Below are 27428 nucleotides of genomic sequence, written 5' to 3'. Positions count from 1 at the left end.
TTGTGCATATATGTTAACCTCATTTAGGATAAAGCAGAAAGATAGGAAGACCTGAAAATGTCGCCCACAGTAGGTACCATTACCAATCCATTTATCATGCTAATTGCCTTCTCCAAGCTTTGCATTTCCTTGGCAAAAATTTTTACCTGAAAGAATGCACATTACAAAGGAACAACAGAATCATTGAATCAATACTATAGAAACCTACATTTATTATATAACATACCAAGCCATTTGGTGCTCCACTAATGTATTCTACTCCCGTCTCTTCGATGATGTTTTTAACAGTTTTTCCACCAGAACCAATAATTATATTTACTTTTTCTGGCGGGACCTGAAAACAATTAAGAATCAATAGTAAGGTTTTAGAATCTATTAAGAATATTTAATCCAACCACAGGAGAAAAGGAAATCAATGGTCAAATAATGTATTGATAAATTTCTTAAAATAAAACACATATTACCTTCATACAATGGATACGAGGAGCATGCATAGATAGTCTTCTTGAAGGAGCTGGAGAACATTTCGACATTTCAGCTGTATACACAAAGCAGCAAAAAAACAGGCAGTCAGATCCATATGTACATCACTTTTACATATAATTAGAATTATTCTAAAATAGTGTAGCACAAAAAATTGAGTTTTGTGAATGAAGAGACATAAAGATCCTGGCTTGCTCAAAGGTCAGTAAAATTCAAAATCTCAAGATCTTATTGTCAATGCATTCATAACAAGTGCAAATACCATAAATAGACACAAAATTTGACTTCAACTATATCCCATGGCATTTCTAGAGGGATGTGATGTCCCCTTTTTGGAACATTAGAGAATTTAGAGGCTAACATCATAAAATATTAAAAGTCACACTTTGGAGCTAATGCAAAATGTAAATATCTTCCTTTTAATAGTTAAAAGAAGATTAAAAGCTGACAAAAGAGGAAGAAGATGAAAGACATAAGGGGAATGTGAAGATTCAACAAGTTGTGCTTAAAAGAAGGAAGAGGAGCTCAGTTGCAGCATGATTGGATTCAATTTGATTTCTGGATTTCTCTTAGAGAAATTGACAAAGCTTCGAGCTTTCTTTCTAAAGCCTGAGAATGGAAACCTTCAGGCATACTGGTGCACTGGATGACAACCCAGTTCATCATAGGTGGTGGAATTGTAACCAACCCTATTTGACTCACTTTGAAGCTATGCTGAATAATTGTTTTTATTTTAACTTTGGAGTTTTCCTATTTTCTTGGTTTTGAAATTTATATGGTTTTTTTTTAATTTTTTTTTAGATATATAAGAAATGCTCATACAATTGACATGAAAACCAAATCACTATGAACACCAAGACATTAACGATCAATTGCAATTATACATACTTGCAATGTAATTTTACTGAGAAAATAAAATACTGTGGAACATGGTAATAAGAAGTGACGTAGGATTATGAAACAAAGCCACCCTTAGTTCCAAACACCAGCTCTAGAAGACTAATTGCAGAGTAAAGAAAGATGTTGGTGCCTGTTTGGATATAGACGCTGCCTTCAGACTTTCAATGCAGATCACTAACCAAGAATCGCACCAGCATAAACAACAATCACCATGTCCCCAAACTCAATGCTGCCCCAACAATGTACGCTGCAGCAGCTATAGAAACTCTTAGTGACATTATTAGACCAGAGTTTGCAGGTAATTTTCCTTACAGAAAGCCACTCCAGCTGGCTCTTAATTATGACTTAAATGAAAAAAAATCAGTAAATACCTTCAAAATTCAGAATGATAATTAGCATGTCAGAATAAGTAGATTGGTATACCTCAGCACCAATCATACTCATACACCTTTCAGCAGCAAACACAATTCACCGGATCCTTTACCAACTCAAACTAAAAAGGATGAATTCAGATTTCCTCAAACCACACGTCCAAACCCTTGAAGAGAAACTCAAACAAAATAAAAAGCAATCAAGGAATGAGTTACTTTCTTAAAAAGCATTGCTTTTATAACATTTCTTTCGAAAAAGCTTTTCCTTCAAACCTTTCACTTGAAAGGCTTCATGCTCACCTTTTACTGAAAAGGCTTAATGCTCACACTTTCACTTAAATTTTGACTTTGCATTCCGAAGCATATTCAACTTTTAAATATAATAACTCATTTATAATTCAATGGCTTGAGTCTTCTTGTGCACACTTTTCACTAAAGAGGCTTCTTCAACACACCATCAAATTAGAACATGAAGCTTATAAACTTCTTTAGTAAGTTAGACTTAACAAATAACTTTCACTATACAACTCATTATTAAAACCCAATAAAACACCAATAGAGTTTGGACTGGGGATGTCACAACCGCACTATCAAAAATGGAAACTCTATTCACCTGATTTACTATAAATAGCAAGTCACAAAAACTGAGACCCTCAAATCTAAGTGTCACTCACGAGGGTCATGATGCTGAACTAGCACACCCATGCTTCTAGTCCCTACTAAATTGGGGAAATTACAGTCTATCATCACTAAAATTGCTTGTCCCCAAGCAATCTTAGAAGCACATAACACATCAATCCACTTGGATCCCACAAATAAGACTAAGAAATGTCAATGGCATCATTAACCAATGATGGTACCATCATCACCAATACAACTGACTGAACACGCTAAATTGAATCAAATCTATCTGCAGATCTCGCAGGAGTGAACATCTCTAAAGGGAAGCAACTTGGTAAGATGACAAAGATTGCTTCCCCAAACTGCACAAAGTGAGTTTCCATACACACTATCTGACACATGCAACTGAATTGTGCACCTAAAAAAGATCATGCACATGAGAGTCAAAAGTAAAACCATATGTACTCAGTATCATGTAGACATCCCAAAACTCCTCTTCGAGGCCTATCTGAAATTTTGATGCACTAGAAGGATTTCAAACACTGAATAGAACTCTACCAAGGATATTGTCTGGCATCTGTTGCTCAACTCAGAACTCAAACCAAGCCCAGAGTGTGTTTACCGTACTGGGGTAAAGAAATTAATGCGCACAGACAATAGATAAGAACAACAAAACTCCTTGTATTATTCACATATGCCAAAGACATTACATTATGCTTCTAATGATTACAATGATCCCAAAGGGTGAATATATACTTTCCGAAGAACCTTCTCGAAGGGGTCTTTTGGCTACATGACAATTACCGAAGGGCCCGTCGGCTTCATAACAAGAACATCCCCGAAGGGGCCGGTTGGCTATCTAATATTTACCAACGACATACATCCTGTTGGCTACACAATATTTACCGACGACATCATCCCCCCCAAAAGAAAAAGTCGTCTCCAGACGACAATTACAAAATATCCAAGACAGATTAACAAAATGGAATACATTAACTAACTACAACAAAATAGATTTGTTTCTGTCACACCACTTTCATGCTCATCTTGTGCCTGCACCAAACTGGTCTCCAAACCACATTGCATCTATAGCCTCTACAATACTGTTTCCTTACCTGACCTTGATAGCCACCCGTGCTGCTTTCTCTACTTCCAAATCGTAGGTACCCTGAGCCAAGTGTCACTGTACTGCCTTCAACTGGATGATCAGCTCCTCCCGAGCTCTCCATGCATCCACCAAGACAGCTTCACGTCCAACACCTACTCCAAGTGCCTAAAAGCATATCACCCCTCTCAAAAGGCTTGCTCTGTTGATCTCTCCACCTATGGTATACAACCACTCTATGCCTGCAGTAGCTCCAGGTCTCATCAATTGGTCACACTTCCCACGACTGATAACTGCACCGACTGGGGGTTTAGGGGGCATCACCTCCAGCGGGGTCGAGGGGCAACGCCCCCACGAGGTCCTAGGAACACACCATTTTTGTGATTTCCTTTCGATTCCACACTCTTTTTGGCAACTACTTATGTTTTCCCTTCCCTTTGGCATCATGTGTTACTCATTCCGAACTGTTTCAATCTATCGTTTTTTTTCATTCCGAATTGCTTCTACCATAGCTGTACTGTCTTCCTGCTACCATACAACCTCTGTGTTAGTCACTGCCCAATACATATGGTCTTTATGCTGTCGTACAATCTGAATTACATGCAGTACAGTCTCAATGCTTGGTTCGTACACCGTACAATCTGTGTCACTGTGTTTCGGTCCTTCTACATCACCGTACAGCCCTTCCCTGTCACGTTGTCTCTGCTTCTTGCTTCCGTACGTTGTATAGGCTTCACACTTTTACTCTGTTCCTAACTGCCAAGTCCGTACGAACATAGGGCTTTTCGAATAAGTCGTACGGTGGTCCCTTCAAACACATCAATTATCCTTCTATAAAATTGTCGTACAACCACATCAGATATCCCCTCAGAAAGTCATCGTACGGACGCATGAAAAGGAACCCGTACAATGTTGTGTTAAAGTTCGTATAGTGATGAGTAAAAATGTCGTACTTGAATTGGATGTTGTACCAATAGCCATACAGTGATAACTTAAATATTTAACCCTTATGAAAGCTTTTCTCAATCTGTACGGAGTGAAACAGAAAATTGAACACCAAATCCGTACTAAAGCAAACCAAATCCAAAATTTGTACGATGGCATCAAAAAGCTTAATCTCCCAATTTGTACTATACCAAACAGGGAAGCCATTTCCAAAATCCATACGCCTAGAGAACTTTATTTTTTAAAAATCTGTACGCCAACCTCTATCCTTCACATACGTACGACAACCTGTATTCTTCAATTCCGTATGTCAACTGGGAACGTGAACTTCTAAATCCGTATGGGGTTGCGGGTGCTAAGACTGTACGACTACTGGGTCCACCGTACGGTGTCTTTTAGGACACCTTAACTTACCGTATGGCAACTTTCTTTCCCTTTTTTTTCAAGAATTATTGCTCCCCGATATTCGGCAATGACGAAACAGTTCGCGCATGATATACTATCAACTTGGAGCCATTCATCATTTTCGAAATTTCCTGTGCATCCAACGTCCATAATATTATTGCTCCGTTATCACCTACTTCTCGGATCTGATATGGCCCAACCTGTTTGACTTTAAACTTGCCTGGTTTGATTTCGTTCCGTCCATCATACTTGAACACCATCTGCCCCGATTGGAACTTGTTCAGTTTGAGGTGCTTATCATGCCATGCTTTACGCCTGTTCTATGTCACCTTTGTGGCCCTTTGTGCCTGCAATTGTCGAAGTTTATTTAAGTTACACGATCTCTCCCTCAAGTTTTCCATATCCCCCAGTTTGTTCTCGACACTCAGTACCATGAATTCCATCGGCTGCCACTCCTTGCCGTCAATAACTACATTCTTGATTTTAGAACCTTCACTCTGTACTACTGCAGCGTTTATTAAACCCTTCCTCTTTGTTTCCTATACAGACCATATGATGTGTCTTCCTTGCTGTCGGCACCTTTCTGCTATATCCGTGGTTCGATGTAACATATCCTTTCTACGCAGTCATACGGTGGAATCTTTCCATTTTCTAGGTTCGTACTGTATGTTCTTCCCTTCCATTTTAGTCCTAACCGCCTTTCCTTCTTCCATTTCTCTGTATTCCTTCGAACATTCATTTCCCTCTTCTTTCTCACCTTCATCGACCCTTAACATATTACAACTTAGAAAGATCTCATAATCCTCCATCTGCCAGTGGAAAAGGCCATTCAATGAGTCTAGGTCGTCCTCATTCAACCCTCCTTCCAGTCTCAATACTCCCTCTTCATCAAGTTCCATTCTCTTCTTCCCCTCGTCATCATTCTCGCTTTCACCTTCTAAGTCTGACAATGTTGCCTCCTCACCTACCATTTGTGTGTGCAAGTCAATTATTAATCTTCTGCCTCCGCGCTCCATTGATAGAGTATTCTTCTAGTCATGCTTAAACTTTGCTTGTATGAGCCATCCTCAGCCCAAAACGACATCATATCCTCTCCTCTTCAGCAGGATGACGAAGAAGTCGAGCAAGAACGACTGTGTTCAAATAGTCACCGGCTATGCCATCAGGACTCCCAACAGTTTGATCTTGTGCTAGCCCACTGTTAATACTTGGAACGTAGGTGGCCACAACATCGGTTGTCCCAACCTCTTCCAGGTATCACATTCAAACCAGACCCTCCGTCCACAATCGTGTCTGTCAAAACAGTTCCCAGAATTCCCATCTCGACGACTGTTGGATGCCGTCCGAATGAGAAGGCTAGCAACATTGGATCCTCTACACTTGCGCCACTTTCCTTCTCCCTTCTGTTCGTTGTACTTGCTCCACTTTCCTGCTCACTTCCGTGTTTTGGTACTTTAGCAGTTGGAGCGATGTTTGTGAGTGTCGATTGAAGTTGAGGCATTGTGAGCAGCAGATCGCTTATTTTGACCAATACCTCTGTTTGCAGTATCTGCCGTACAATGTTCTGTTCCAAGCAGTTCCTGGTCAAGGTACCTGTGGTGTCCCTCAAATGTGCTTTGTTCGCCTGTGTGGCTTTCTCAATTTCCGTCTGTGCTTCCTCTAGTCTCTTCTTTTCTTCCGTCGGGTCGGGGTACAGTCTTGCTTGCTTCCGTGTGATTGCCAGAACCTTCTCTTCGTCCGTCCCGATCATGATCAAATTTACTCCCAATTTCGAGCACTTGACATCTTCATGATCGTCGGGTCCGCACCATCTACATAATAATTTTGGTGTGTTTGCCATTGTACAGTCTCGGGCAAAGTGGCCCCACAAATTACATGCTCGGCATTATACTATCAACCGGCTATTGGCATTGTACTAAATTCAACTTTTGCTGCCATTATTATTGTTGCCATTGTTGTTTTGACCTCATCAATTATTTTTGTACCCTCCCGATGTGGCACCCTCCATACTGGTGTTCCCGCTCCCTCTTGACGCGGAAGCCTCCTGTGTTAGGAAGACTTGTTGAGGTCCTCTTGTTTTCATATTGAAGGGACATTCTTTTGTGGAATGTCCCATGATCTAGCAGATCTCGCAGAATTGGTCCTTCGGACACGATCCCTTCATATGGCCTTCTTTCTTGCACTCTATGCACCATAGCTCATTTCCCTTGGTCTCCTTCAGCATGTTCTTAAATTCTTTCATCATCCGGATCATATCCTTTTGGAGGGCTCGAACCTTCTTGCTGCCCTTTTCGTCATCGTTGCTCTCCTCTTCTAAAGATGCATTGTCATTTGAATCGGACGAGCTACTCTTCTTCTTTTTTTGTCTTTTGCTCACTTTCTAAGTTCATCGCTCGATTGCATGCTTCCGTGTACAATGATGGCGGCACAATCTTCATCTTCTTCCATAACTTCGAGTGTAGGCCTTCAATGAACCATCTTTTCTGCAACCCATTAGCCAGCTTATTCTCCATTTTATTTATCAAGTCTTTTAATTTCCTAGCATAGACTCAAAATATTTCATTTTTTCCCTTGTTTTGTGTTGTAAATCTCGGCTACGATCTCATTGTCGTCGCAGAGCAGTTGAAATTTGGCAGTAAACACCTTCTTAAGGTTGTCCCAAGTGGTTAATTTTTTGGGATTTGCATCGGTGAACCAATCAATTACGACACCTCGTAGGGTGGCCGAAAACTGCCAGACCTATTCATTTGTATCTGTTATGCCATTCGCCTTCTAAATCGTTTCGCATGTTTTATGATGTCGGAAGGGATCAGCTGCTCCATCACCATCAAATTTTGGCAATTTTTCCTTTGGTCCTGCCATTATTACTGAATGTGTAGGGGTGTTTTGTATAGCAACATTGACGTTTTGTATTCCGACACCAACGCTTTGTACTCCGACACCAACACTTTGTATTCTGACACCAATGTTCTGTATTCCGACACCAATGTTTTGTACTACGGCACCAACGCTTTGTATCCTGACACCAACGCTTTGTATCTCGGCAGCTGTGCTTTTTGGTGAGAAAGGGTCTCCGTTAAGTGAATTTGTTCGTTCTAGAAGTGTATCGCAGACGAACAGTTCACTCCACGCTCGTGCTCCCTCGGCACTTCGAGCCGTGCGAGTCGATTCCCTTCCGTCTGGATTCTCTTCCCTCGGCGAATACAGGCTCAGAAACTCCTCTCTTGCTTCTTTCACCAATTCCACCCACTGTCGAGTCTCCTCCAACAATTCTTCAGCGCTTCGGTATCTGTCGGCAATCTTTTGAAACCTCCTTCTGCGTTCGGCTTGTTGTGCCAAGATTAAATTTTCTTGTGCAGTATGTATTCCATCTCTTCCCTTTATTTTATTTCGATCCTTGTTAAGCTGATTTGGCATTAATCTTCATTCCTCCCTTCTTCCAGGTTCATGGGGAAATGGCGCCATATGTTTACCGTATTGGGGTAAAGAAATTAATGCGCACAGAAAATAGATAAGAACAATAGAACTCTTTGTATTATTCCCATATGCCAAAGACATTACATTATGCTTCTGATGATTACAATGATCCCGAAAGGTGAATATATATATTTTCTCAAGAACTTTCTCGAAGGGGTCCGTCGGCTACATGACAATTACCTAAGGGCCCATCGGCTACCTAATATTTACCAATAACATACATCCTGTAGGCTACACAATATTTACCGACAACAGAGTGGTGAAGTCAATCAACGAGACTCGACCAAACTTCAATGCTAACCATGTTAGCATTGGGGTCTCAAAGCGCACTAAATCTATTTACTCAACCATAGTTCCGAGAATCACCTAAATCGTTGGTTTGGCAATTCGATTCAGGCTGGGTTTTTTTTGGAGTCGTGAATCAATTCAGCCGATTTTTTGCCATGAATTGCCTGAACCACCGATTCATGCAATTCACGGAAAAAATGACTTGAATCGGCCGCACGGCAAGGCATAAAGTGAACTTGCTTTTTAATTAAAACACATTTTTTTTGTTTTCTTATTGATCTTTCCTCTTTGTTTTAACTCTAAAGGGCCTTCTAATTGTTAAGCATGAGTAGAAGAAAGGAAAAGTGAGAGAGAAGAAGAGAAAAGAAAAACCACAAGTTTCCAACCAGCAAGAACGAAGAGCACTAAAGAGATCAGAAGTCCATTTGGAGAGGCCATAAAATTTCATTGGAGGCATTAAGGACTGAATAGCAACACTCCTCAAATCATTTAAAAGAGGTAAGTGTTGAATTATTTTTTTGCATGTTAGTGTATTATGCATTTTTTGTTAAATTTTTTTAGTTTTCATTTGCAAATCTTGAATGTATTCTAGTTTTACTAAATTGCAAAATAGGATTTGTTGTTTTGTAACTTTTGTTTATTAGTTTCAAACTTTGAGGTTGTACTTGAATTTTTTTATTGCAACAGCGCTTTGCTTTCATTTTTCACAATGGGTAAAGAAATAAATTCTAGTGGTATTTATAGATTCAATGAAATAAATTCTGGTGGTATTTATAGATTCAAATACCGCATTGTTGCTATACCTAGACATGATATTACAATTTGCACTCAACAAAGTGCTAAGGCAAAATGCACTTGTTTAGTGGCATTAGAAAAATACTATACTTCACAGGGACGCATTTCCAGCTCTTTTATGCTCGTCCCCATACCGGGTAAAAAATGGGGATGCGGGTACCTATTTCCACCATCCCCTGCAATGTCCCGAATTGCAGAAAAAGGGTATTGTCCCCGAAACTTGCAACTTTTTTGCTAGGAAACGGAGTACAGAATCCCGTACCAGGGACTCCATTCTCGTCCCTCGACCATGCCCTTTTGCTGACGATGTCCCCTTTTTCCCAACTCGTGATGACTAAGTTAAAAGCCCCAAAAAAAAATTTATTTTTTATTTTTTCAATTCCACCCAGGCCCCACATGGACGTTGGAGGTTTCTAAAATAAGGGAACCCTAATGTGGCTTCAAATAACAAGAGGTATATACTAAAAGAGCATTGTTCATTTGGAGTTGTTTGCAAGTTGGTAAGAGGAAGAGGAAAACAGCAACAACAAAAGAGGGGTGCATTTTGGAGGTGCAAGAGGAGGTTTTGCCTTTATTTCTACTTTATTCCACGTATGTTTTTTTTTTTTTTTGTTTGATTCAAACTTTATTGTTGTTTGTTGTCATTTTTCAATTTTTCCAATGACATAGAGAGGGCATGTGGAATGGAACATTGAAATGCTTTTTTAATTCCTTAACTTGCAGCAGTATAAAATATTGTAAAATCCAAAGGCAAAAACATGAGCAGCAGTTACAGTGAGGAAAGTAGTGATAGCATGGATGTTGCCATGCAAGAAACTCAAGTCTCACATTTACAAAGACTAAGAAAAAGACCCAGGGCAGCCATTGATGATGAGCCTAACATAGATGTCCCTATGGAAGATGCAATGCCTAATCCATTTGAGTGCCCTTCCAAAGCCCTAAAAAATTATGCCAAAGGTCCATTCAACCCTAAGAAACCTCTCCTACAATTTGCCACAAAAGTAGATAACAATAAGAAGAAAAATTCGGGGGTTAGTACGGAATGGGAGTGTCATATATGTAAGAAGCATTATTTTGGGAGCTACACAAGAGTGTATTGTCATCTTTCATGGATAGGTAGGCAAGGGGTGAAAGGTTGCAAAAAAATTAAGGATGATGAAAAACTTGAGGCCAATAGGTTGTATGTGGAGGGGGAGTTATTGAAATCAGGTAGCACATCCACACCCTCATTGACTCCCACACTCACTCCCACAAGCACTGCTAGTAAAGGGAAGGGAAAGGCCAAGAGAGATACCAATGTGGCTGATTTATTTAACATACAAGCAAAAGAGAGAGCTGAAGAGTCCATTGATAGATTTCTTGTTGCTCATGGCATACCATACCATGTTTCTCATTCCTCATTCTATAAACAAATGTTTCAATATATTTATGCTGCTAGTCCCTCATCTGTACCACCAAGAGGGACTAAATTACGCACCACTATCCTTGATAAAGAGTACTCAAAAGTAAACAATTTGATGGAGGATATGAGACAAACATAGATGAATGATGGATGTTCTATCATCATGGATGGTTGGACCGATATCAAACATCGGCCACTCATCAATCTTATTATCACTAGTACAATAGGGGCCTATTTTCTTAGAGCCATAGATTTTTCAGGAAACAGAAGGATGCATCCTTTCAATTTCAGATTTTGAAGGATGCTATAGAAGAGGCAGGGGCTTCAAATGTTGTGCAAGTAGTCACTGATTCAGCCCGGGTGTGTAAATCAGCCGGATTGATAGTAGAGAGCACCTATAGACACATTTTTTGGACCCCATGTTGTGTACATGCATTGAATAACATCTTGAAGGACTTTGGAAAAATTGATAAGATAAAGACTGGTGTCTGAGAATAGAGACGTGCAAATGTTTATTTGCAATCATCACACATCTCTTGCATTGTTTAGGACATTTTCCCAAAAAGAATTCCTCAAGCCTGTGGAAACTTGAAATGCTACCTACTTCATTTTGTTGGAGAGAATGCTTAGGTCCAAGAGGCCTTACAATCCATGGTGGTCAATGCAGAGTGGAAGTGGCATGAAACAAGCACCCCGGATGGAAGACTTGTCAGACAAATAATCCTGGATGAGAATTGGTGGACGACAATGAGGTAAGAAACTTAAATAATTGACATCATAATTGTTATTGTTGATTTAATAAAAACATTTTTAATTTAAACACTTGCTGATTTTTTTGACATATGATGTTTCTCACTTGCAATTTTCTTTCATTTGCAGAGACATTTGCTCCTTCATTAACCCTATTGTGCGGATCATTAGATATGTTGATACTAACTCTCCTAGCCTTGGAGAGATTTATGAGACTTTTGATAGCATGCTTGGGCAGATCAAGCAAGCTATTAAAGAGAAGGAGCCTACTTTGCAGTTCTATGAGGAGCATCTTAAGCCCATTGTAACGAAAAGGTAGAACACTATGAACACCCCACTTCATATGGCAACCTATGCAGTCAATCCGAAATGGTATGCACCAAAGCCTGGGAGAGTGCCTCCATCTAGTGATGAGGAGGTGAGTTTAATTTATGTTAAAGATATCTGATTTTATAGTAGGTTTTTAAAAAAATTATTTTATTTGTAAAGTTTATAAACGCTAACTTCTTAATTTTTGTTTGCTCAATATAGGTGAAGAAGGGCTTCTTCAAGGCCCTTTCAAAAATGTATAATGCAGAGGATGCTACAAAAATTCGAGGGCAATGCCTTGACTTTGCCAATCTTCATGTCCAACATTAGGTAGACCAGAGGCAAAGACATAGTGGACATGGCATGGTAGAGACGCACTTGAGCCGAAAGGCCTTGCCATCCATCTTCTCTCACAAGTTGTGAGTTCCTCTGCTGCAGAGAGGAATTGGTCTACATATAGCTTCATCCAATCGGTCAAGAGGAACAACCTTACCTCTAGATCGGAGAAGCTTGTGGATGTTCATAGTGTATTGCGACTACAAGAGCGACAGAGTGTTGAGTATCAACAGACCGTAGCACTACATTGGGATGTTAATCCTGAGGATGCATTGTAGATTGATGAGGATAACACACCTCCAAGGCTGCTTGGTGTTCCATTGGATGAGGACCCTCTGCCTACCCCTGCCACTGATTCAGAGGAAGAGACTGATGATGATCTTGATTTAGATAGAGATTTAGATTCCCAGAGGACAACCATATATTTGGCTTTCCGCTTTGCAAATACTCAGATACATTATTGCTTTTGATTATTATGGAGTTGGACATCTCATTTACACTTCTAGTATTTACTTTCATTATGTCATTTTGATTTCATGCATGATGATGATACATTGATACTTGGAACCTTTGGGCGTTTTTGCTAATTGTATACGATATTCGGATATATCATCATATCATATTCTCATTTTGATTTTAATCTTGATAGTTTTCAAATTTCAATTTCCATGTATTCTATGGTGAATGGTTTACCAATGTTATCATTGTTATGATAAGCATATTTGAAATATATCTCTAAAAAAGTCTAATTCTCCATATATAAAAAATTTAAAATCTCCTATATTTTATAGCCATCCCTTGAGGTCCCGTCCCCTAAATTTCGACTTTGACCCATACCCATACCAGAAACACATTCTCGTCCCCTAAAACATCCTTGTCCCCAAAACTCCACGGAGCATAGGAAAAAATATGAACAAGATAAATTGAATAAGAAAAGGCAACTTGAAAGGTTAAGGGCTATTGGCTGCCATGCATCTGTATACGTAGGTTGTGATGGAGAGGGTTCTTCCAGGCCTCCTTTTCGTCCTAGTTCTAGTGCTCATGCTAGTCAGTCTTATACTGAGATTGAGTCCAACCTATTGCAGCCTAGAGTGTGGAAGAACAGATTGGATAGTTACTTTGTGCCCTGCACTACTCCTGGCTCACAACCCACGCTTGAGAGCATGGGTTTGAACAAGGAGATTCATGATGCTGCCAGAAAAGATATTTACAAATTTTGGTACTTTTGCAACATTTCACTTGTCGCAGCTAGGTAATTGATTCTTTTTTCTTTGTTTTCTTTAAGGTTAAAGTAAAACTTTAATTATATCTACTTGTTTTATGATTCATTGATTAATCATAGATTCACTTTACACGTTTACATTATGATTTGATATCTAAATTTGCAATCATAATCTATTTGTGATAGGGCTCCTTATTGGCAAAACATCATAGATGCATTTGTTATTTGTGGTTTGGGGTTTAAAGCCCCACTTGAGGTTGAGTTGAATGGATACCTCTTAGATGAAATGGTAGAGGATATGAAGGTTGAGCTTGAGGACCACCGAAAGGAGTGGATCGAAAAGGGTTGCACCATCATGACTGATGGTTGGACAAATAGAAGGAATAGAACTCTTCAATTTTTTTGTTTCCTGTGGAGATGATTGATCATTCTAAATACACATACAAACCAATGTGTATTTAGCTAACTAACGAGAATTGGAATCAGAATCGACAAGTCGGCCATGAATTGGAATCTAATCGGCTATGAATCGGCAAATTAAAAAAACCCTTTAAAATTAGAGATCTTAACAATTTAACACTTATTTCATGCACTCTTTATTGAATATAATTTAAACACATTATAACATCATCAAATAGAAGTTAACATACATAAACATGGAACATAAATGATAAATCCATCACATACGTAACACATCCATCACATAGTAAGTTATGAGAAATCATATGATCATAAAGATTCAAATCATAAAATGTATGTAATCAGTAAGATGAAGATCCAAGGACTCCTTAATGCTCCCAATGCAATCTTATGGCGTCTCCAAATGGACTTCTGATCTTTTTGGTGCTCTTCCTTCTTGCTGGTTGGAAACCTTTGGTTTTTCTTTTCTTCTCACTTTTCTTTCTTTTACTCATACTTAACAATTAGAAGGCCATTTACGGTTAAAACAAAGAGGAAAGACCAGAAAACAAAAAAAAACATGTGTTTTAATTAAAAAATCAAGTTCACTTTATGCCTTGCTACACAACCCATTCATGGAGCCAATTCAGGCGATTTTTTCCATGAATCGGCAATTCATGGGAAAAATTGGCTAAACCGATTCATGACTCCAAAAAATTTGCCCAACCTAAATTGTATCGCCAAACCGGCGATTTAGGCAATTCTTGGAACTATTATAATGTCTAATAATTAAAGTAACCTTTTATTTTTATTTTTTTGTGCTAGTCTAATTTTATAACTTGTCATACACAATATTTTAATAAATAAATAAAATTGACTAAAATTGAGAATCAAAAGATAGATTGAATTCTATCTTTCTTGTTGAACTCCTCTAAGGAGTTTTAAAAAATAGTTCGAACTAAACAAAAAACAATATACAAAAGCATCATATTATCACACTTGTAAAAACAAAAAAGGGAATCGCAAAGATTATCTTATAGGGGTCGTGACAGTTATGTTTATCTAGCTCAATGGTTGTAGTTGAGGTTGTGCCCTCACTATACAGCTTTTGCACCACTATAAATAGATCATTAAGAACCTCCCTATCTAAATTGAAGTCAGGACAAGTGAAATAACGGATTGAGGTTATAAGTTGACATGGATGGACCTATGAAGTCAGTTTTTCTATCTATCAAAGATCTCCCAAATGGGGCCATACTTATCCTCCACTCTTGCATACTTGGATCTAATGGCCTCCTTGGCCCTATCCATATCCTCATAGACGTAGCCAATAGAGGACTTCTCCCCATCAACAACTCGTAGGAGAACTACAAGGGGCTCAATGATATGCATATAATGTAAAGAAAATATAGTTAAGCCACAATTTAAATGAAAATAAGCAAAATCAGAAAGTTACTGAATAGATAAAAATAGGTATAAAAATTAAAAGTAAAACTCGATTATTAAACACGTAAATTATTAAATACTTAAAGTTAAATTTCAATAAATTTACCTCCAAAATTTCTTGAGAAGGGGTCCAAAAACCTACCTCATCATAAATGCAATTTGCCACATCTATCCCTATAGTAGTCACCCCAACAAACACACGGCTCAAATTTCCCATTGACGTCAACAAGGATTTCAGTGTGAAAAAATTTCAGGCAAACCTCATGATTCTAGGAAGAACCAACTCCTCTTCATGCATTGCCTCATTATGCTAAGAACCAATGCATGATTATAAATAAACTTGTAGATACTCTTGGCCCTTTTAATGCAAGATTTGACCCGTTTAAGCTTTTACCAATATCCTCCACCATGAGGTAAAGGCAATCGGCTCCAAATGAAGACAAAATAAAATTGGGGTGCCTGTCTATCAAAAGCTAACCGGCATCAATTTTATATTGATTGAAATTTATATATGTTAAAAAAATTCAAATGAATTCATAAATATCTCTCCATCAAATTTTCAAAACTTGAAAAGTTAAAAGTTTACCTATAGCAACATAACTTGTTGCATTATTTGTCACCACCTCCAACACATTTTCTTCTCCCATCTCTTGTATGAGTTCCTCAATAACCTCACATAAGTATGTGGCACTTTTCACGTGTGCAGAAGCATTAATAGATTTTAAGAACATGGTGGATCCAACAAAATTTGAATAGAAAAAAATAGTTAATTATCATGCATCAATCAACAAATCAAAATTTAAATTATTCAATGCGTAGGGAAGTAAAATTATCAATCACCTCCACAAGAAGGAAGAAAATGTAAGAGTGTTCTATACCTCCTATTTGTCCAACACTCTATCATGATGGTGCAACCCTTTTCGCTCCATGACTGTCAATGGTCCTCTACCTCAAGTTTCATATCCTCGACCATTTCTAGTAAGAGAGAGTCACTCAACTCGGCATCAATAGTGGCTTTAAACCACAGACCAAAAATAGTTTTGGCATCTATCATGTCTTACCAATAAGGAGACCTACCACAAATGGATTATGATTAGATGAATGAAAAAATTAAATGACCTCCACAAGACCAAGTTCCCATCATCAACGGAGACACATTCTAGGTTTCCTTTTAAAAGTTGCCTCTAGAGAAGCCTTATCCTCATGTTACCAAGTTGAATTGAAGAGTTTGATGTAGTGAACCTTTTTTGACCTATTTTATTAGTCTAGACTCCATATGGTAGTCCAGAACTTCTCTATGAATAAATTTTTTATTTCCATATTGGAATTAGGGCATTCTTGTAAATTCATGTTCCACTTACTCAACCACAATATGTTTTGTTTCATTCGTGTTTTCCTCCTACAGATGAAGTCCTCGTTCATTGCAATCTTAGACCATCTTAGGTTACTCATGTTTCCAAGTTTCCTTAAACAATTTAGAAGTTGAGCTATTGTTGTTGCCTCCAATGGGAAACTACCTACTTTAGCTAAAAGCATTTTGCATGGCACTGAAGTCTTGACATCAAGACTACTTGTGATTAAATGTTTTTGAATCCTTTCTACCCATCTCCAGCCACATTTAGTCATCCCACACCCTACACCTTGCAGCCATAAAGGACAACCAGTGTAACCAACAAAGCAAATAAAGTTTTCTTGGTTTTCCAATCCCAAAGCTCAACATTTCTGCATCTATTCTAAAGTAGTTATGACACTTTCCACCCTCCCTAAATCTTTTTTTCTCTACAATTCTCCCAAATAAGTCAATAATAAAAGTCAGTCCCCAAATATTTGTAATCTTTCACCATTTCTAACAGGCTGCCTTCAAAAAGAAAGGATATGTTTTTCCTTTCTCTTCAAAGAAAAAATCATAACTCAATTTGACGATATTCACCTATATTCCAACCTTGTGACAAAAGTGCTCCAAAGCCCCTAAATGATGTCTCAATCCTTGAAATCAGAATAAGGTTGTTCACATAAATCAGAAGCTTCACCACATACCCTGCCAAATGGACCCCTTCACCCTCAATTTTATCTAACCACAATTCTACTTTATCAATATATAAGCCAAACAAAATGGGAGATAACGGGCACCTTTGTTTAACACCAATATTTCTACCAAAGCATTCGAACATTCCCTCTTTAATTCTGATTTTGGTGCAAACGCTCTCATATAACCTATGCACCGCCACTCTATACCCATCCAAAATAACCTAATTCTTCCATTCTTTTCCACAACTTGCCTCTACGAATTGTGTCGAAGGCTTTCTTGAAATCTACGAAACAACGATAAGCTTCCCCTCCCTAATTGTCCCATACTTTCTCTATAAGATGTAGAAGAGTGATGCAATAATCAATAGTGGAGTGCCTGGGCCTGAAGCCTAGTTGCCCTTTTACCTTTATTTCTTCACGTTCTGCCCAACTGCTGATTCTATGTTCCACCATGCTCCTTAAAAGTTCCCCAAATAGAGAGTTGACCATAACTGCTCAATAATTAGATGGGTTATTGATGTCCCACCTTTGAAGAGAGGGAAAACCAAACTAGTGGTCCAATAAGTCGGAAACCCCTCCTAAATAGCATTGTTGAAGACCCCTTTGATGTGTGTGTAGGGAGGGGGGAGAGAGGGGGATCAACTCCCCACTTCAAAAGTTTAGTCTGCAGCCTGTCAATATCACTTGCGTTCTCACTTACAAACTTTTGTATTCCCATTTTGATGTCATCCACCATGAATGACTCCACCGAGGTGTTAACAATGAGGTGGAGTCATTCTCATGTCTCTACTCATAAAGTAACTTACCATACTCTAACCACTACTCATCTATAATGTTATTCTCTACATGACCTTTCCTTTGTTAGAGTTCCTTTCAAAAGTCTTTGTGATTGTGATTGCCAAGATGCATTTACTCTATCCTCCTTCCAATAACATACTCCTCCTTTGTTTGGATCAACTTTGTTTATGACATGTTTTTTTTGTGTTGGTTTTCCCTCTAATGACTCTCTTGGCAACCTTACATTCTTCACCATACCACGGATTTGTCGAGAAAGTATTTGTAACCCTCTTCCCATTGTCCAATCTCTCACATGCCTTATAGGCATAGTGTATAATTGGAATCAACAAACTATTATGCAAATGTTCAAACTTCTCCTTATCTCATTCATCTATTGAAATATTGTCTATTTCAAGAAGTTGTTGGTTAAGAGCAACATTGAAAATAACCTTGTTTTCTTGATTTATGCAAATTCTACCTTTGCTAACAACTGTCTTTTGTCAATCGGAGTCTTGTTTATCCTATGGAATACATGGAACAAAGTCCAATTTGATATAAAGAGGCATGTGATCAGATTTCATCTCTATAAATGTTCACCAGTGTTGAACTTTATCACTCTAGAAGTTAAATTTTGTGAGAATAACATAATCCACCACACTTTGACCATTGTATGTCTTGCAAGTGATACCCCCAGATGTTGGTCATACCCTCATGCCATTACAAATAACCATGTCAAGTAGACGACACAACCCCAATAACTCTGCTCTGAAATAAGAAAAACCCTCATCACAATCCGATAAGGCTTTTTTGCATGGTTGGTCCTCACTTTCTACTAGCCGTAATAGGTTATTCTCTCCTTTCTCACCAATTTCTAAATGTAAAGAATCATTGTTGGTCATCCTTGCATTAGAGTCCCCAACAAGCATTATTTCATGTGTAGTGCTAAATAGAGAGATCTTTTTTTAATGATGCAAACAAATCTTCATTGTCTAAGTTCCTTCTTGTGTAGAATTTAGAAGTTTTGGGGGAAATGTAACTAGCTGTCAGTCTAAAAATTGTTCCACTAAGTACTATAAGCAGCCACCACATCATACCATTTCTTTTTTATAAACATTGTGATTTCACTGTGTCTTTTACCTATTTCATTCCCATTGTTCCGAACTGAAATTTTTTTGTAGTCATCAAAATCTAGAACCATGCAACCATCATGCTCATGTGTCTTGACAAGAATAATAATATTTTTCCCTTCTACTGTGGACCCCATCTTGGGACCTTTTCTCCAAGGATAACTTCTGTAGTTCCATCTTACTATACTCAAATGATCCTATGGTGCCCTTAATTCCTATTTCTTATTTGGGAAATGCTCATTGATTTGAGCTTTCCCATTATTCAGCCATGCCCACTTCCACCCATTTCTTGGGAGTTTTACTTTTACCCATTCCTTCCTTTGCTCCTCTTGTTGAGCAAAAGTTAGATTTTCATCTAGGTAGAACTATGTTCCTCTATGTAGTCCTTTGTTTCTAAGGATAAAAAAATTATCCTTTATGCTTTTCAAGATCACTCTCATGTGTTGATCCCTTCATCCATCCAATCTCTTACCTCTCCTATTTGCTTGTTGAATACCACCTGTCCACTTCAGCTTATCTTTAAGAAAGTCCCCTTCAAGAATATCAGTTTTCTCTTTTCCTCTAATGTCTTTCAGCCCTTTTATAATAATATTTGTAGACTTATACCTTTTGTCTTGTTGTTCCTTTATTTGAATTTCAATTTGTTGTTCAATAATTCACTTTTGTTAGTTTGCTGAACTATTTACTACTTGTGACGAAGATTTAGCTTCTTCTATCCACTCCTTTAGTTGAGATTATTTTGATTCTATATCCACCAATGCTGATTGGATTTCTTTCAATTTTGTGGCACTGACCTCTTTCACCACCTATTTTTCTTTACTCCATGTTGGTTTCAATTGTTCCAATTAATGTTTTATAGTTTCAAATGCTTGCTGTCCTATATCCATTTTAGCCTGCATGATCGAGATCAACTCTTTTAGATTTTTGTTCTCTCTTCCTATTGTGCTTGTGTACTCTATGGCTTTATATGCTTTGTTCTCTTCATCCCAATTCATTGTCTCAATAATTTCCATTCTCTCTTTTAAGTGCATAATCTCCTCCATGTACAGCTATAAGGACCACAAAAACAGTGTGCTAATTGGACCATAATAAATTTTAAAATGTTGCTTCTCTTCCTCGTTGACACCTTTTGTCATTGCACCAACTTCTAATTGATTCAAATTTGACTTGCTATTATTGTTTGTATCCATTTGTACTTGTAGTCCATTTTCCTTATTTATTATTGTTTGTCTCTTACTTGACTAGTAAATCTTGTCTGGAACGCCATTAGTTCTTAGTAAAATTGATATAGTGCAAGGTAGGAGAATCCCTAAATGAGATGTCCTAACCCCCAGCAAATAACCACACAGTGGAATAATAACACAGAGATTTAGATCCAAAACAATGCCAGTTCTCATAATAGAATCATAAGATTTACATCCAACATGCCTGACTGTAAGACCTTTAGGGTTACGACTAAATACAAAGCAATTCCAATAATAGCTCTGCAAGACCTCACAAAATCCAACGTCTAGCTATCCCTAACCCACAATTCGGTAGAAACTCCAAGAAGAATCTAAACTTGTGCTTTCAAGCCACCAACCAACCTTCTTCTTTCCCAAGCCCACACTTAGCTACTAGCTCTACCAAACTTCACTCCTTCAGTTGCTCCATGCTGAGTGAATGACGCCAGACATCACAGGACACTCTACTTATACTAAACCAAGCCACAAGTCAGCCTAGCAAGTTACATTAAATAAACACTCTTATGAAATTAACCCTCAAGCTACAAGTTGGCTTGCAACAAACATGGAATAACTAAATACTTAGTATAGGTCCCAAGCTTACAATGCATAACTAACTCAAATGACAACATGAAATTAAATACTTAGGACAGGTCCCAAGTTTACAATGCATAACTAACTCAAATGACAACATGAAAGTATGCGCCCTTAGGCATAAGTCTACCTACCATCCAACTATCCAAATCCAAGAGCACATAAGCCAACTCCCACAGATTGAAGCTCGCGGAAACAATCTCCAAAGTCTATGAGTAAATCAGTAACACATTACCAACAGCCACCAAACACCACCTAACTCTGACTCGATTACTCCAAACTTAATGCACTTACGACAAGTTTCCCCAAATGTGCCTCGAACATATCCCCAAATGCGCGAACCATAAGTCCACAAATCCGAGGTCAAAGCCCCTCCATATAAAATTGCTGACTACCCTAGGATGCTCCTGCATCAAACACCCCAGGTGGGAAGAAAAGATGTTCATAGTAGATGGAAGAACATCTTTCAAAGTTCAACACATAAACCCCAAACTGGATCTTCACATACATGTCCTCCACCACATCAACTTGTACACTCTTTCCCTTGTTCCACTTTTGCAAATCTTTTCTTGCAACAGTCATCTATACAACTGTCTTTGGTGTGCTACAGTTATGTTTTCCATGTTGATCTCTAATTGTTTGAGAATTATTCAATCCAACTCAGCTACCAAACTCAAGTTCCTCCTTTCAAGTTCTACATTCTGCAAAGGAATCAGGGAATGCTTCCTTCTATGCTTCTAAACAATAAACACATTCTTGACACAATCATGCACTTCCCTACAATCATACTGCCAAGGTCTACCAAGTAAAATGTGACAATTACTTATGTCCACAGTATCACACAACACTTGATCCACATATTGTCCAATTTGAAAATTAACAAGACATTGGTCCCTCACTTCCAAAGCATGTTCATCTTGCAACCAACCAATCCTATAAGGACTAGGATGTCTCACTCTCTTCAAACTAAGTTTCTAAACCATCTCCTTGGCAACTAGGTTGCCAGAACTACCACCATCCACAATCACATTTCAGCATTTACCTCCATACTTACGAGTCATGAACAAACTCCTTCTTTGACAAGGTTCCAGCATCTTCTTACCAAGAAACACTAGTTGAATAAGCAATTTCTCCTCCACCTCAATCTCATTCATCGAATCCACATTTTCATTCACCACAAAAACTCTTCTATCACCAGCCTTCCTATCAACATTAGGACATATAAAAGCCCTCTATTGTAATGTCCCCTTTTTAGCATTCATAGCATTACGTTGTCGTTAGCGTATTTCCCCACGGTCCCGTAGGCTAACCAGGACATTAAAGGGGCTTAGAGGCCATTTGGCCTAGATAGTTTCAGTTGCAGGTCTTTCTGAGGGGTTTTGAGGCAACTTTGGGCATACTTACTATTTATAGTAAGTCATCTTGGGCATGGGTGGACATCCAATGGCAGCGGTATGTCGATGGTATTTGTTTAAAATTGGCAAAAAGACTTGTTTATCATTGATAAGATTTGTTTTGCATTGATAAAGCTATTTTATAAAGTTAAATTTAAATATTTAACTTTATTAATGCATAGACTATAGTTTGTGAGAAATATTAAAATTAAAAGAGTCCCCTTTATTTTATAACACATTGGAGACATAAGTTACATAAAGGGAGTTATGTTTTATCCCACATTGAGAAAACGAAGGATGGAGCTCTTGTGAGAACACTATAAAAGAAATGGAAGAGCTTCTTTTAAGCATGGTTGGAAATATCAAAGAAATTGAGAAATTTGTTGGAGATTATGTCTCAATAGTTTGGAGGACGAAATCCCTTCAAGCTGGAAATCTTGACGCCATTGAAAGATATGGTCTTGAGATTCAACATAGTAACAATCCGAAAAAGCAGTCCGAAAAAGCGGAATCGAAAAAGCAGGCTAAAAAAGCGGATACGAAAAAAGCAGAACCAAAAAAGCAGGCCGAAAAAAGTAGTCCGAAAAAGCAGTTCGAAAAAAGCAAATCAGAAGGGACAGCATTGAAGAAGATTATTACAACCATCTACAACCAGGTTCCTTTATTAGTATTGTTTTTTAGGGTGTTATAAGTTTCAGCTGTAAGTGTGCATTATACCAGCATTATCATTTTGTAATCGATGTAAATGCCAAAAGTCTTGGCCATATTTCATGAGCATTGTATTAGAAATTTCATTGCAAATTAAGAAGATAATAGTTGCTGGTGTCATTTAAGCAATTTAATATCATTATTTATTAGCTAGTTAGTTTGCACACCAACTGTTTGTAAAAATGCCAGTTGGCTGTAGGTGTACATTTCTCATGCTTAGATCATATATATGCACTAAATATTGTCAAAATTAGTAGCACACTCATGTTAGGCCATTGTGTAGTCCATTTGGCGTCTTCTAGCACAAGTTTTTCATTGATGCAAATTGAAAAAGAGTCATTTAAAGCCAGCTGAAATACTATATCAGTCATACGTCCCTTGCATGTGAATTGTTTGATGAAATTCCTTGAGCTTTCATCAGCATTTTTGAGAGCAGATTTGAGGTGGCTTATTACAGTGGTATCAGAGCTTGCTTGCAAAGTGTTTGATGAAATGTCAAACAACTGAAGTATAAAGATTTTTGGTGTTTGAAGAAGTTATAACCTATTGGGGTTATTACATCTATCCTTCTTCACCGCATTTGAAACAAGTGCACTTAAATACACATTTGTCTATTATCTTCCTTTGTTCAACAAGTTTTGGTTCATCTTCAACAATCTACTTATCCTTCACAGAGTTTTCCTTCTTTTCCTTCCCTCAAGAATTACCTCAATGTCTTCTCATCAGCTTATCTTCTACCCTCAAAGCATACTATTAAGCATCCTCAACTGAAGCAATATTCAGCATGACAATCTCATCTAGAATATTGAATCTCATGCCATTAATATATCTAGCAACCTTTTCTTTAGAAACTAAACTTTGTTCAGACCGAATAGTCAACTTACAGAGCTCCTCATTATAATCCTTTTCAGACATATCCTTTTGTTTCAGACTCTACAACCTTTTAAGCAACTCAAGTTTATAATCAGTAGGAATAAACTTAGCCTTCAATTTTGTTACCATCAATCTCCACCTAGCAATCTTCATTTCACCTTTGTGTATATCTCTTTGTAGTTCCTTCCACCATAAAGCAACATGTCCTTTCAACTTAGTTTGTGTTGACCTCACTCTGAGCGGATCACCAATATCCTCTAACTAAAAGTATTCTTCTAAATCACTAATCCAATCAATCAGTTCTTCAAGATTCTAAGTACTCGAGAAATTAGAAACATCCATCTTATGCTTCAGCTTCAAGTGAGCTCTAGATCTATCCAATCGACCATTTTTGTCTTCTATAGGTCTCTCCATTCGATCAACTCTGTCTTCACCACTAGATCCAACAGCCTCAAAGTCCTCAACAGCTTCCTCATAACCATCTTCAGTACCCACATTCCTAGGTACACCAGCTATAGCTCTTATGATCTCAACAACCATATCACTCTTCATCTGCTCCACCTCAGATCTGAAATCCACTTTAACCTTCTCTGAAATCTCAGTCTCCACAGCATCTCATAGATTTGTAATCACCTAGGGTCCAATATTCTTGGAGGCATCTTCCAAAATATTCTCAAACCAAAAGAAACAAATCCACAAGATCAACCAACTCAACAAGACCAACCAGCTCTAATACAAATTGATTCAATGCAAGGCAGGAGAATCCATAAAGGAGATGTCCTAGCCCCCAACAAATAATTATACAACGGAATAATAACACATATATTTAGATCCAAAACAATGCGAATTCTCATAATAGAATCATAAGATTTACATTCAACATGCCCAACTGTAAGACCTTCTCGGTTACGACCAAATACAAGGCAATTACAATAATAGTTCTACAAGACCTCTCAAGATCCAACCTCTAGCTATCCCGAACCCACAATCTACCAAAAACTCCAAGAAGAATCTAAACTTATGCTCACAAGCCACCAAGCAACCTTCTTGTTTCCCTAGCCTACACTTAGCTACTAGCTCTGCTGAACTTCACTCCTCTCAACTACTCCATTCTGAACTCCATGCTGAATGAATGACTCTCGACATCACAAGACCTTCCACTTATACTAAACCAAGTCACAAGTCGGCTTATCAAGTTACATTAACTAAACACACTAATTAAATAAACCCTCAGGCCATAAGTTGGCTTGAAACAAACATCAAGTGCATGGAATAACTAAATACTTAGGACAGGCCTCAAGTTTACAAGGCACAACTAATGTAAAAACCCTTGGTTTTTCCTCTACAAATCTTAGACAGCCAATGAACTAATTCCACTGTTTTATTTTATTTAAACTATATCTCTTTGAATTCTTTAGATTGCATATTAACACAATGGAGAACACAATGACCATAAAAACAACTCTAGAATTATTTAAATTTATAGACAAGGAAAGACAAGTTTTTATGAGCAAACTTATTATCAAATTACAATATTTTGCAAGAACCTATTTGCTGAATATGTTTGCAATTGCCTCCAATTAGGAAGGACGTATAGAATGCATTCACGTGGCTTCAATATTTGGCAGTTGCCACCTCCAATTTCAAATGCAACCAGACTTCACGCCCAATATCCGAATGATGAATTCAGATCCCAATTACAACAGCAGTAAAATTATAAAAGACGTCTAATGTCAATGTCACTTCATGGGTTACCCACGTGATTGTAGAAGATTTACTTGGCAACTTGCGTATTTCAATGTCGCCAATCACCTACAATACCTCAGTAATGTCCAAAGTGAAACCCCCTAATACCACACTTATTTCCAAAATGACACTTCCAACTATCACATGTTAATGATTTAGCATCAATAGAAGTAACTAATGTTTATTTAATATAAAAATTTGTATTTATGCTTTGATAAACTGTTATTGTTACTCACCAAACATATATTTGTGTGTGTGTGCGCACACTTGGATTAATATGTTTACTCTTAACATAATCTTCGATTGATGCCTATCGGCAGTATGACTATTAATATTATTGCAGTATGACATTTACACTTGTGTCGGCATGTTAATAATAATGAATCGACAGTTCATTAGTATCAGGTTTGTTAGTTTGTAAAACATACCACCAAAGAGACATGTAGGCCACGTAGAGCCATGACTCTATGGTGGTTGTGGCTCTCCATCCTTATATTAAAGGGAAGCAGATCGATGTGAAAGCATATCAATACACGACATAATATTCCCAGCAATCTGTAGATAAATCAATATTTATATTTCAATATACTTTTCATTAAATACTAATTTGCAAGAGCATCGGGACAGTTAGCACACGGTTCACATTATCAGTAATCCACAACAGATAGGATCAAAACTAATTCAGTTGAAGGTCATACTTATTTGGAGCCATATTCTGCACTTCTATAATACAAGTAAGACCATCTGTTGTTCCCTCATTTATTGTAATTGTTTTATCTATCAGAAGATCTATAAATCTTAACATCGAATTAGAGCCATTCTGATAAGAAAAACCATTACACAATAAATATTTAAAATATCAGATTTTTTGGTTAGAAGAAAAAGGGGCTAAAACTCTAATCATTAAAATGGTGAATCATGTGAGACTAGAAGATAGGCTTGAGGGTGCATCTAATTTCTCTCCATGGAAAATTAGAGTAAATATAATGTTAAGGGAAATGGAATTAGAAGAATTTATTGAATCAAACATGTCTATGCCTAAAAATGGACCAGAAAAAGTAACATGGAAGAGACATAATAACAAAGCCATGAAGATCATTATAGATTCTGTAAAAGATCATATCCTACCATCCATATCCAGTCTTAAGACTACACTTGAAATCAACAATACTAGTAGCTTATTAACTTTAAAACAAGATCTACTATACATAAAGATGAAAAATGGTGAATCAATCACCTCATATTTTTTAAGAATTTCTGAACTAAAAGATCAACTTGCAACATGGACAGTCGAGTTGATGACAAAGAACTCAACATGATAGCACTGAAAGCTCTTCCACTATCATGGGAAACATTTATTCGAAGATTAAGCTCTCGACCCAAACTTCCAAAATTTGATATATTAAAAAATGAATGTACTCAAGAAGAAACTAGACTAGTCTCAAGAGGACTAAGTAGAAATCAAGAGGGAGAAACCCAAGCACTTCATGTAAAATCAAATAAGAAGAGAAAATTCAAACACAATAAAAGGGACTCTAACAAATCTTACAAGCAACGTTATTGGTCAAATGTTAGATGTTTTAAATGTGACAAAATTGGTCACCCCCACAAATTTTGTCCTGAAAAGAAAACAATTCAAGCAGCCTTAGCAGAAATCCAAGAAGAGGGTGAAGAGAAAGAAGGAAGAGAAAACTATGCTTTCTA

At 37.6% G+C, this 27428-nt stretch overlaps 1 protein-coding gene across 1 annotated transcript in view; it reads right to left on the bottom strand.

The window, feature by feature from the left end:
• The window catches only part of LOC149569630 (putative polyribonucleotide nucleotidyltransferase 1, chloroplastic), a 316486-nt gene that overhangs the window by 102845 nt on the left and 186213 nt on the right, over positions 1 to 27428 (bottom strand). Inside the window, exons 18-20 of the mRNA XM_089822341.1 lie at positions 465 to 538; positions 227 to 334; positions 52 to 146 (exon numbers count right to left, since the gene is read on the bottom strand). Of these exons, the coding sequence (XP_089678467.1) occupies positions 52 to 146; positions 227 to 334; positions 465 to 538 (277 nt within the window). The remainder of the gene's footprint in view (positions 1 to 51; positions 147 to 226; positions 335 to 464; positions 539 to 27428) is intronic.

This window comes from Cupressus sempervirens, chromosome 3 (genome assembly GCF_028749045.1).
Source record: "Cupressus sempervirens isolate cs-2001-9-10 chromosome 3, ASM2874904v1, whole genome shotgun sequence".
In the NCBI taxonomy this organism is placed as follows: Eukaryota; Viridiplantae; Streptophyta; class Pinopsida; order Cupressales; family Cupressaceae; genus Cupressus; species Cupressus sempervirens.
Note: the sequence above shows the minus strand (reverse complement) of the source record. Positions and strands in the feature narration are given on the sequence as shown.